General features: G+C 50.4%; 1 protein-coding gene across 1 annotated transcript; it reads right to left on the bottom strand.

Annotated features, from left to right (window-relative positions):
• Window positions 1-453: 453 nt before the first annotated feature.
• CAPN11 (calpain 11) lies at window positions 454-11,830 on the bottom strand. The gene is made up of 21 exons (XM_049875314.1): window positions 11,603-11,830; window positions 11,178-11,247; window positions 9,971-10,089; window positions 9,096-9,229; window positions 8,746-8,914; window positions 6,488-6,571; window positions 6,303-6,388; window positions 5,975-6,049; window positions 5,655-5,815; window positions 5,277-5,440; window positions 3,720-3,731; window positions 3,203-3,414; window positions 2,868-2,907; window positions 2,683-2,748; window positions 2,535-2,592; window positions 2,347-2,411; window positions 2,019-2,087; window positions 1,373-1,451; window positions 1,161-1,277; window positions 615-673; window positions 454-480 (listed from the first exon to the last, which is right to left on the bottom strand). The coding sequence occupies exons 1-21, from the start codon at window positions 11,828-11,830 to the stop codon at window positions 454-456; spliced, it is 2,094 nt and encodes a 697-aa protein (XP_049731271.1).
• Between the last annotated feature and the right edge of the window lie 586 nt (window positions 11,831-12,416).

Here is a 12,416-nt window from a genome sequence, read left to right as displayed (position 1 = left end):
AGGGACTGTACCAAGAGTGGTGGCTAGATGTGAGCAGGACAGAAATCGTGGAGAGCTTGAAGCAGGCTCAAGCCCATTTTCCTATTCTTGGGCTCCTCAGCCAGAGGGTGGGGACTAGGGAAGTGTCACGTAATCTTAAGTGAAAATATACTCAGAGAGAGAGAGCTACAGAGGCAGAGACAGAGAGAAACAGACAGACAGAGAGATGGTGAGGTAAATCCAGCCACCAGGAACCTGGCTGGGTGGGAAGGGAAACCCTTTTGGCTGTTAGGGTGGGCATGTAGGTCCCACCGATAGAGTTAACATGGCATCTGGGGCCCAGGCGCTGCCCGCCTGGAGCCCCTTCCATCACCAGAGACTGGAGAGCTGAGGACTGCAAGGCGGACCCCCTCCCTCCCCACTCCCCATCTCGCTGCACGCTGCATGGTAGGTAGCCAGGTTCCTGGGGCTCCTCTATCCCCACATGGTCATCTTCAGCCACTGTGGGGAGAGAAGAAACAGGTCTGTGGATGGGAAGGGGTGGGGTGGAGCAGGGTGGCAGGGAGAGCAGAGGGTGGGTGGGGTCGTGGGGTGCGGGTGCTGGAAGATCCCCTCCCATCCCCTCCTCTATGTACCTGGTCCAGGTTCAAGCTAATATATCCAGTATTCTTGGGGTCCATGGTTAGAAAGAATGCTGTATTGGAGAGGAGGCAGGGGTAGAAGGGGTTGAGAGCTAAACCAGTGGTCTGAAGATCCACTTCCAAATAGGCAGGATGTCAGAAGGTGCATAAGAAGCCTTGTTCCTTGCTCTTCCCCAGCTAGACCCCCTAGTCTGGCAGACAATTAATGACAACTGTTAGATAGCTTTGCCGTGAGCCAGCCAGTTCTAAATGCTTTCCAGATATTAACTTGTTTTAATCTGCACTTCAGTCTTGTGGGGGCAGTACTGTTATCATCCACATTTTGTAGATGAGGGAATAAAGACACAGAGAGATAAAGTGACTTGGCCAAGTCACACAATCCGTAAGTGGTAGAGCTGGGATTTGAAGCTAGTTCACCTGGGGCCAGGGTCTGTGCTCTGTAAAAGGAGGTGGTTCTGGAGTAGCCCTCTGGGGGTGGGCGTCAGGGAGGGTCAGTGGTCCCTGGGCTTAGGCAGGGGAGTGGGCAGGCACCTGACTCACCGAACATGGCCTTCAGCTTCAGGACACAGCTGAGGAAGCTGTTGAAGCTCATGGCCATGTTCTCATCTGCATACCTGGCCACCAGCACCTGCATTACCTTGTTGTTCAGCTTCATGCCTGAGAGAGAGAGGTGTGGGGACAGGGAGAATTCAGCTCTCCGGCCACTGCCTTCCTTCTCTCTGCCCCAAAGCCCACTCCTGACCCCTGGCCACCTGCTTTCTCAATCGCCAAGCGCATCTCGTAGGAGTTCATGGTGCCTGACTGGTCCTGGTCACACTCCCGGAAGATGTCCTAAAAGGACAGGCAGAGGTGGTAGGACCATATGCATGGCATGGTGGTGGTTGTTAAAATACTGAAATACTTCAGTACAGGTGGCTCACACTGCTGCTCAAGACCGCAGGGGCTCCCCTCCCTGGCCCACCTCCCAAACCTCCAATCTCCCCAACATCTAATGACCAAAGGGTGAATTCCTGGCACATCGGGCACCTTATCCAGTGCTCACTGCCCGGATCTTCCTTTATGATTGGTTGATCACCTGGGCCAGACTAGTTGTCAGACATATAGACTGGTTACTACACCAATGTTCCAACAGATTCTCCTGGTGCGTGTGTGTGTGTGTGTGTGTGTGAATGTGTCTGTGTGCATGCATATGTGTGTGCATGCATGTGTATGTGTGCACAGGTGTACATGCGTGCATGTGTGGGTGTGCATATGTGTGTGCACATGTGCATGTGTGAATGTGTCCGTGTGTGTATGTATGTGTGCTGTTGGGGGCGCTAGCTTCACCCTTACTACCCCTCATTCCTTTCAAGGACCTCCCTCTCTCACCCCATAGTCTGCCCCTTCAGTGCCCTTTACCGTCCACTTTTTTATTCTTTTCCACAGGATCTGGAACTCCAGAAGCCCCAGCTTGCCAGAGCCATCTTTCTGGGGGAGGGGACGGTGGTCAAGGATAACAGAGAAGGGGTTAAGAGGGTATTCCAGGGCTGAGAGGCTTGCCCAGAAGGGAGCACAAGACCAGGGCTCCCCATATAGTAATGACAAGAAGCACAAGCATTGTTGGCTACCCCAGAGCCTAGTCCCCACCAGGAGGAAGGGCAGGGCTGGCCAGAGAGATGGCCAACTCTGGGCCAGGCTGGGGGTGGCAGGGGTGGGAGGGCAGGAGGCGCACTGGACAGGAAGATACATCCATGAGGTTGACCATACAGCGGCAGGTATCCAAGCTGAAGCTCTTGGTCCTGAGTTCTTTGACTGTGAAGAAGGGAAGGAGTAGGGAGAAGAGAGTGAAGGGGTATTGTGGGGGGCACAGGGAGTGGTCAAGATGGGGCACAGTCTGTGGGGGAAGGGTTGTGAGTTGTGGGGTCGCTGACTCACGTTTGGTGGCTACTTTGTTGAGCAGCTTCTGTAGCTCATATGCGTCGATTTCCTTGTCCTGGGAAAGGGGACTGTAAACCCCAGCTCTGGCCCTTTAGTCCCACCCACATCCACCTCCCTTCAGCCCCCCAGCCCATAGCTCTCTCACTTGTCCTGCCACTGCCTCAAATAAATGTATGAAGTCTGGATCTAAGTCATTTTCAGAGACATTCTCCTGGAGGGAAAGGAGTGGGAAAGGGGATGCGAGGCCTGGTCCAAAAAAGCCTGACACCCAACTCCTTCACACCCAGATGCTTCCTCCCAACCCTTCAACCCTCCAGTCTCTAGCCTCACCTCTTGGAGTAGCTCAGCACAATTGACTTCATCCAGTTCACTGGGGAAAAGTGATTGGCGGCTCAGGGGCTACCAAGGGTCAGGGAGGTAGGGGTTTCAGTGGGGTGGTCAGGGAGAGGTTGGTCAAGGAGAGGTCAAGTCATGTATCTGAAGCCATTTGGAACAGGCTCCATGGGACCTGGGCTCTAGTTCTGGCTCCGTCGCTAATTGGGACTGCCCGTTCTCATGCCTCAGTTTCCTTGGTTGCAAAATAGGGACAGAGTAGGGGAGGACGAGATGGTTGTTCTCTGAGCTTGACATCGGGTGGCCTTGGGGCAGGATGGTGGTCCACTCACCAGGACTCGCTGTGCTTCTCTGTGAAGACCCGAAGCAGGAAGTCGGCCTCCTTGTTCCGGTGGAAAGTGGAGGGAACGATGATATATTCTCCCGGAGATAGCCGGAGTTGGCTGCTTACCTCCCGTGAGTGGGAGAAGATCTCTGAGAAGCCTTGGTCCTGATATTTCAGGAAGAAATCCTTCCTCAGGTGGATATTCTTGATGTTCTGAAACTATATGTGCCCTGGAGGTGGGTACAGGTTGGCATGGAGGGGCATGGGAAGGGTCCCAAGTTGAAGTCTGCTGGGCAGGTTAAGGGGAGGCACTACCACCAACTGGCTTGGCTTAGACACCACCCAAGCGGCAGGTAACCTGAATATGGGCTCTTGCTTCTGCAACCCCCATCCAGTGCCCAAGAGGGCTAGAAGTCCCAACCTAGTGCCCACACAGCCCTTCGCCGAATTCTACTGCTTGCTCAAACCCATGTAGCCAGGGGTGGTGGGGGGCCTGCCCGGATCAAGCCCCATGTCTTCTGTACCTCCTTTGGGACCTGGCAAGGGAAGAAAGAGGAAGATCAGGTCTCTAAGGGTGAAGGGACTCAGGTCTGCAGAAGCCAGATGGTTGTGAGTAGTGTGTGTGTGTGTTGAGGGGGGATTAAGGGTATTGAGGCGGTGGGGGTGGGGTGGGGGTCCTAAATGGTCCTGGCATTGAGAATCCTTCTGCTTTGGACGGTGAAGTACACTTCAGAAAGTTTTGCTGGGGTAGATTTTTATCATGCAATTCTAAAGAGGTGAGGTGACTTGCCCAGCTTCACATTGCTTAAAAAGGGCAAGAGCTGGGATGAAAACCTAGGAGAGTGTTTTGTGAAACACCCTTTCCTGGACTGCTCATATCCTGCAGGAAGTTAACAGTTACTAGAAGGGGGATGGGTACAGAGGACAAATCAACCTGTAAGAAGATGAGATAAACTAAGTTAAATAGGTTTCTCTACCACAAACTGTTACTATGCCAATGTGCGCCCCAGAGCCCTGCGTTGGAGGTAGAGGATATCGCCTTTCCTGACCTTGTTTAAACTTGGAGACTGTCTGGAGGTGTGTCTGTTAATCTGGTGGACTGAAAGCCTCAGAGGAGGGCAAGGCTTGTGTGTGTTTTTGCTGACCATGGAGCCCCTGGAAACTGGACTGGAGCTGGACATAAGGTAACCAACCAGTTGCTGTGAGTCAAACACAGACTCATGGTGACTCCATGTGTGTCAAAGTAGGATTGCAACTCATAGGGTTTTCAATGACTGATTTTTCAGAAGTAGATTGCCAGGCCTCTCTTCTGAGGTGCCTCTGGGTGGACTCAAACCTCCGACCAAACAGCCAAATGTATTGACTGTTTGTACTACCCAGGAACTCCAGACATACTCAAGAAATATTTGGCGATTACCTAAGTGAATGAATAAATGGCTGTTTCTAGAATTTTGCAAGACATGGTGTGGGAAAAACTTACTGGGGATTTTTCCTGACCCTTGGGATTAATGTAGTTAAGAGCTCAGCTGCTAACCAAAAGTTCAGCAGTTTGAATCCACCAGCCACTCCTTGGAAACTCTAAGGGGCAGTTCTACTCTGTCCTATAGGGTCACTATGAATTGGAATCGACTCAACGGCAACAGGTTTGGTTATTTTCTGATTTTGGAGTCAATGTGGTGGGTGGGGCATCTGGAGGGGCTTCTAGGGGGGCTGTGGAGAAATCTCCACGTGTCTGGCAGTCAGGACATAGGCTCTGTCCCTGATACTTGGGTATGTGAGCTTAAGTAAGTGACCTCACCTCACCAGCCCTGAATCTCCTTCCTCTCAGTTGACAGCCTCTGGAACAATGCCTGGCACAGAGAAAGTGCTACCTAAGTGTTTTAGATTTTGAGATCTGTGAAAAGAAAACTTCCAGCCCTGTATCACAAAGCACAAAGCACCACTCAAAAGCCAGGACTGTGGAGCAATGTTGGAGTGTGTGCCACTCCTGGTGGGGGCAGTGGCCCTGAAGAGGAAGGGTCTTAAAGTGCGGGGCCAGGTGAGGGAGCAAGAGTGGTTGGGGGACCAGCTGGGGCACCCACTGAGAAGATGACAAATCCAATGGTCTCCACGTCACCAAACCGCCGCATCCGCCGCCAGTTCTTTTGCATCAGGGCCACCAGGCAGGTGCAGACGACTTCATTGTCTTCCTGGTCGTCCTGCTCGAGGAGGCTGATCTTAAACTGGGGGTTAGTCCAAAACGTGTCTGTGGAAGAAGAGGTCAGGATGATTATGCTCTTCCCAGGATGGACCCAGATTCCCCAGGCACATGCCTGCCTCCTTCATGGGCTGGGGTGAGGGGGAACTCATTGGCCCCTGACCTTGTGAACGCTGACCCCTGTGACATGGTGCCCAGTTCTGGTTTCGTGGTGAGTCAGTGGCCCGTCCCTCACTCCCTGCCCTCGAGTCCCCTCACCCACCGAGGTTGTCCCTGCAGCCCCCCGCGGTGCTTCCCCTTCGCCAGCTGCCCTCGTAGAAGGAGGTGTGCCAATAGCTCTTGTAGTCCCCGGAGAGTGCATCGGGTGTCAGGTTGCAGATTTCCAGGAGTGTGTAGTTGTCCAGGAAATCTTGGAATGTCATCCTGGGGTGGAGGGAGTGGGGGGTGGAGCCTGTCATTGGCACACCCAGGGGCCCCTGTTTCCCGTGGAGCCGCTCTGTCCAAGGCACAGGTGGGAGGATGGCAGGGAGATGAAGAAACAGGATGTGGGGGAAATAGGAAGCCCACTCGAGCCACACTGACCAGAACTCTCCATCCTCCTTCTTGTGCCACAGCTGCTTCCGGATGTCTGGGGGCACCTCTTTCCACTCTCTGGAGCTGAGGCAGAGGTCAGCAGTAGAAGGAGAGGGGCAGGGGTCAGGAGGCAGCTTCTTTTCCCCAAGGGATTCCCTCACCCTGGAATGCCAGCCTACTGGAGGTCCTGAGTTAGATAGAGAGGCGTGCTCTGGTGCCCAGGTTGTTGCCTCAGACAGGACACCGGTAGGTCTCCCTGTGGCATTGCCTTGCTCCTTGGGCCTGGTAGGTCCTCTGACCACCCCCTACCTGAGACCACTGGGCTGGGGCTACCTACTTGTCACTCCAGGCTCCAGTCCACTCAATTCGGCCCCAGGGATTCCGGAGCCGAATCAGTGTTTTCATCTTGCCATGGTGGAAGACCTGCGTAGGTGGGAGGTTAAAGGTCAGGGGCAGAGGGTCAGGAGGGGCTTCTCCTTCTTCTCATGCCCTTCCGGGTAGGGGGCAGTTGCCAGGACTCACATCCTGAATGCCAGTTATTGAGTAAGCATGTCCTCGCACCAGATTCTTCTGGGTCAGTGATTCCAAGTCATCGCTGCTGTTGAACTACAGAAGAGAGAGGAAGGGAAGGGGCTCAGGATCTGCCCAGAGGCGCTGGAGCACCTGAACACAGGTGACAACTCCCTGGGCTCATTTTTTTTTTTTTTTTAATTAAACTTGGTATTTTGAGAGAATTGTAGATTCACGTGCCGTTGTAAGAAATAGTATAGAGTGATCTCAGGTACCTTTTGCTCAGTTTCCCCTAGTAGTAACAGCTTGCAAAACTACAGTACAACATCCCAGGAAACTGACGTGAATACAATCCAGCAATCTTCTTCAGATTTCCCCAGTTTTACGTTTGCTCATTTGTGTGTGTTCTATGCAGGTTTATCACGTGTAGGCTCATGTCTCCACCACCACAGTTAGGCGGTAGGACATTTCCAGCGCCACCTGCAGTCTTCGTGTTGCCCTTTTATACATACCTACCTTCCTCCCACCCCACCCTCTTCCTTAACCCTTGGCGCTAATCTTTTCTCCATTTCTATATTTTTGTCATTTTAAGTATGTTGTATACATGGGATCATATAGCATGGAACCTTTGGGGATTAGCCTTTTTTGTTCAGCAGTAATTCCTTTGAGCTATATCTGAGTTTTCGCGTGCATTGACAGTTTGTTCCATTTTTTTTTTTGGATGTATTTGTTAACCTGTGAATTAATTAGCAAGAGCCACCGGTGGGTCTGATGGTGACCGTCATTTCCTACAGAGATGAGCAAATACTTCTCCCTGAGCTGCCTTGACAACGTGATAGGAAGGTGCCTCCGATTCACTGGCTGTGGCTTGTCGCCTCTGTTCATAAAGGAAGAAAATGCTAATTTCAGTTCAAGGTCAGGCCCTATCGGTAGTTGTTTTCTCGTCCCAAGTCTGCATACCCCTGTTTCACCCATGAGCCTTTGAGGGAATGTGGACTCTGGCTCCAGACCCACTGCAGGCTCAGTCGGTGTGGAGAGCGGTAAAGCTGGGTTCATCTAGCTGTTTCTGTCAAGGGCTTGGTAGAAAATATTTTTGGCTCTGCGGCCCTGAGGCCTCTGGTGCCCCAACTCAGCTCTGCATTGTTGGCGACAGTCTAAATAGGTGAGCGTGATTGTATTCCAAAAGAACTTAATTTCCAAAAAACCAAACCAGATCTGCTGCCATCGAGTCGATTCCAACTCATAGCGACCCTATAGGACAGAGTAGAACTGCCCCATAAGAGTTTCCAAGGAGCGCCTGGTGGATTGGAACTGCTGACCTTTGGGTTAGCAGCTGTAGCTCTTAACCACTATGCCACCAGGGTTTCCAGAACTTCATTTATGCACACTGAAATCTGAATTTCATGTAATCCTCATGTGTCACAAAATGTTACTCTCTTCTTTTAAATAATATTTCATTGTGTGTTTGGTGAAGGTTTACACAGCCTTTTAGGTTCCCATTCAACAATTTCTACACAAATTGTCCAGTGATGTTGTTTACTTTCTTCACAATGCATGAACATTCTCATTGTTACTCCTCTGGTTGTTCTGTTCCCATTAATCTAGTTTCCCTGCCCCTTAACATTCTCATCCTTTTTTAAAGTAAATTGTTGGCCAGTTTCATCCTTTGTATTGCTGAGTAATATTCCATGGTGTGGATGTACCACAGTTTGTTTAATCATTCACCCACTGAAGGATGTCTAGATTGTTTTCAGTATTTGCTATGAACATTTGTGTAGGTTTTTGTGTGAACATGTCTTCATTTCTCTGGCATAAGTGCCTAAGAGTCCAATTGCTGGGTCATTTATTTATCTGAACAAATAATTGTTGAGAGCCTATTATATGCTAGGTACCGTCCCAGGTTCCACATGACCGGGATCCAGTAACGACAGAGACGAATAAGTTCAGTGCCCTCACGGAGTGTGAAAACTGTCTGATGGAGATGGACTAGGAATAAATATGTAGATAAGTGAGATCATTTCAGGTTATGATAAATGTGGGGGAGAAAATCAGAACGAAGTAGAGAGTAAATGGCGGGGAGAGAGCTAATTTAGATTGAGAGGCAGGGAAGGCCAGTTTGAGGAAGGGGTATTTGAATTGAGATGTGAATGATAAAGCGGTAGCCATGCAGACATCTGGGGAAAGAAGCTTCTAGGTGAAAGCAACAGCAGGTGCTTGGTCCCTGAGGCAGGACCAAACTTGGCCTTTGAGGGGACTGGTGTTTGGCTTACTTCGATGGAGCAGCCCATGAGAGAGGATCGGTCCAGAGCCTTCCTAAGGAGCCTTAGCAGGTTCTGAGGAGGCTTCTGGAGTTGGAAGCTCTGGGCCACACCGCCAGTCAAGTCCTCAAAGCCTTCCACCGTGTTGCCCCCTGTCAGCGCTTCGTAGGATCCGTTCAGCCTGTGGGCATGGAAAGGGCACGGTTTGGGCTCTGGGATAGTGGTGTGAACATGGACATCAGAGGGAAGGAGAGATGCCCTGCCACCACCCCTCCCCTTCCTCTGATTCCAGCTACCCCTGTGACTGCCAACTGCTGGGGAGGCATGAAGGCAAGCCCCCTTCCTTGGCTCTGGGCACTCACTTGGCATATGCTTTCTCCAGCAGGGCACTCCAGAACTCAGTGGCCTCAGCTGAGTGCAGGAACATCAGCTTGTGATTTCTTGTGGGTAGCCTGTCATCCACCACCACGTCTACCCACTGCCCAAACTGCCAGATCTGTGGGCAGCAAGGTGGGTCTCAGTGGAACGTGGGGCATCTTTTGGCCTCACAGTCCCTCTGTCCCTCCCACACTAGACTCATACACACAGACACAGACACAGACACACACAGACACACAGACACACACACACCCCTTGCATGGGAACCCTGTCATCAGAGTGCTTCCTGGTGGTCACATCTGGGTTCTACACCAGTGTCAGCAGTCCCACCCCATAGAGTGTCTGTGAAAGGCAGTGGCAAGCCTGAACTCAGACCCCCGACTCCTCCCCAGGTTCTGCCACAGTCTCCAGGGTGACCTCACCCACCTTTTGATTTTAGGCCCTTCTCTAAAAAAAGACAGCTGGACTTTAGGTTTTCCAAGATCTTAAAAACTCTTATCATTTGTTATTTAGAAATATTTTATGTCATGGGGAATTTGTCCATATGTTGCTCAACTTAAAGAGCAGTTTATTATATATATACATATGTATATAGAGAGAGGGAAGCAGGAGGAGGAGGAGAACCACAAACTGATAACAATTGTGATTTTCTTTTTGGGCTTTAAAAAAAAAACAGCTTGCACAGTTTCTCAAGGAGCAGATATTTCTCTGATAATTAGGAAAAAACTCACTCCAATAAATGTTACTTTTCAAAAAGTAAAGAAAAATGACAAACTTCAAAGCACATGCTCAAGTTCTTTCTCTTTCCTCTAACACACACACCCCACAAAGCAACTGTAGCTATTAAATTTCACTTCACTTGAAAATGGAAGATGCCAGCATAGTTTTTCTTGAAGCTCTGCCCCTTGGGCACCACGCGGTTCAGCAGTTTGGGGTTGATAGTGAGGGAGCCGATGGCAGCCAGCAGCCAGCAGTCCCCTGAAAAGTCAACCAGGGGTGTTTCCACTAGGCTTTGCCCTCTGGAGAACCCTTGTATGTGTGTGTGTGAGTGGGGTGGGGTTCTGGAATTCAGGCCGTAGAGGAGCAGGAACCTGGCTCTGTGGGAGTGGGGTGTGGGGGGCACAGGCAGAGCTGTACCTTCCCTCTGCCCTCCCCCTAAGGAGTGTTCAGGAAGGAGGCCAGTAGGGAGAAACTGAGGGCAGAGGGACAGGCTCCAGGGAAGTGAGTTTCTGCATCTTTTCTATTAGGGTAGAAAGAGATTCACAAATTAGAGCCAAATGTTTTCGCTTTTGGAGTCTGGGGAGGAAGTATTTTTACCCTCAAGGTCTTGCTCCTCACTCTGGGACCTGTTTTCTCTGGGAGAGAACTAAGCCTCTCCCATCCTTTGAACAAATCCAGTCACCTCCCCTCACACCCCACACTTACCCCATAAGTGCAATGGTGCAGTGATTAAGGGCCCAAGGCCTCTCTCCCTGAGGTTACCCACATAATACTGGAGGTTCAAAGGGCTCCAGGGGGATGCCAACTTTCGGGGAGGCTAACTGTCATATTGTGTGGCCACTCAAGTAGTCTTAAGAACTGAGGCCTCCTGCAAACAGCCCTATGAGGAAGCCATCTTGGAAGTGAATTCTTAGCCCCAGTCAAACCTTCAGAGGACTGCAGCCCCAGCTGACATATTGACTGCAACCTCATGAGAGATCCTGAACCAGACTGACCCAGCTATGTTGCTTCCAAATTCCTGACCCACAGAAAATGTGAGAGAATAAATGTTTATTGTTGTTTTAAGTCACTAACTTTTGAGGTAATTTATTATGTAGTACTAGATAAGTAATAACACCACCCCAGCTTGCTCCCCAGATCCAGACTGCAGCAGGTGGGGGGTGGCATTCAGACTAGGGGAGGGGCAGAGAAAATGTAGCTGACACTCTTAGGAGAGGGACAAGGAAATGGAAGCAGGTTGTCTGAACCTAGGGGCTTCAGTTCTCCAGCCTCAAAAGACACTCAGCCGCCTGCCCTGAGCCATCCCTTTCTCCTGGTAGAGACCAGCTTTCTTGCTCCCCACTCACCGAGTACCCCCTGGCATATGTCTGTCTGAGTGGCTCCATCTACAATGAATTGAGGGTTCCTTATGATTTCCTGCAGTGAAGGAATCGTGGTTTCAGGGAGCTCAGGACATAGTTTCCCCCGATCTCCTTCCCACCCTCCGGGAATGCCCACCCTGAAGTTCTAGGGGAAGACATGGTGGAGGGTGGGGAGGGCACAGGGTCAGCTTAGCATAGCTGTAGGTTGTGATAGCAAAGGCTGGTGGGAGCTATGGTGACTTTCCCAAGAGTTATCTGGGAGTTTTTGCCTAAGAGTGATCAGAATTATCCCCAGCCCTGATGGAGGTGGAGCCTAGTGCCAGGGCCAGGCTGGGGTGGTGGAGGATTGGAGCTTACCACAGTGACTGGGGCCTGGCACCACAAGTCCGTGCCACCCTCCCAGTGCCTACCTTGGGCCTCTGCCAGGAGATGCTCTGCACATTATTGGACTTGGGTCCCAGCTCCTTGAAGCCCAGGGAAGTGGAGTCAGCAGGGAATAAGGGATCCTCGAAAAGCTCCCCCTTCTTCAGACAGGCTGCATGCAGCTCCTCAAAGTTCTGGTTTCTGTAGTTCTCAGCGTTGTTGTGCTGGCCCAGGCCCTTGGCCTTGAGTCGGCTACGGTTTATGGAAGCCGCCATTCCCTTACTAGCAAGAATGACCCCCACTCAGTAATAAAAACACAAATAACCCAATTAAAAAAATGGGCATATATACCCAGGAGAAGTGAAAGCAGGAACCCAATGTACACCAATGTTCATTTCAGCACTTTTTACAATAGGCAAAAGGTGGAAACATCCCAACTGCCCATCAGTAGATGAATGGATGAAATGTAATATATACATACAGTGGACTATTACTCAGCCATAAAAAGAAATGAATCCCTAGGGTCAACAATTACTTTAAAACAAAGATGAGACTGTAAGGGGGCAGGAAAATTAGATTAATGAAAAGAGAATAACCAGAACAGAAATAATGAGAATGTTCACGTATGTGAAAAATGTAACCAATGTCACTGAACAACTTCTGTAGAAATGGTTGCATGGGAATCTAAACTGCTGTGTAAACTTTTGCCAAAAACAGAATAGAATTTTATTACAAAAAAAAAAAAAGAAAGACATGAAGTCCTGGTGCATGCCACAACATGGATGAATCTTGAAAACATGATGCTGAGTGAAATAAGACAGTCGCAAAAGGTCAAAGACTGTGAGATCTCACTTATGTGAA

Source organism: Elephas maximus, chromosome 1 (genome assembly GCF_024166365.1).
Source record: "Elephas maximus indicus isolate mEleMax1 chromosome 1, mEleMax1 primary haplotype, whole genome shotgun sequence".
NCBI lineage: Eukaryota > Metazoa > Chordata > Mammalia > Proboscidea > Elephantidae > Elephas > Elephas maximus.
Note: the sequence above shows the minus strand (reverse complement) of the source record. Positions and strands in the feature narration are given on the sequence as shown.

Excerpts from the sequence above, each read along its gene's own strand:
- CAPN11 (XM_049875314.1), bottom strand. The coding sequence starts at position 11,830 with ATGGCGGCTTCCATAAACCGTAGCCGACTCAAGGCCAAGGGCCTGGGC. Across the intron at positions 11,248-11,602 it reads TCTCCTGGCAGAGGCCCAAG|GAAATCATAAGGAACCCTCA; the intron begins GTAGGCACTGGG and ends CCTTCACTGCAG. Across the intron at positions 6,389-6,487 it reads CAATAACTGGCATTCAGGAT|GTCTTCCACCATGGCAAGAT; the intron begins GTGAGTCCTGGC and ends CCACCTACGCAG.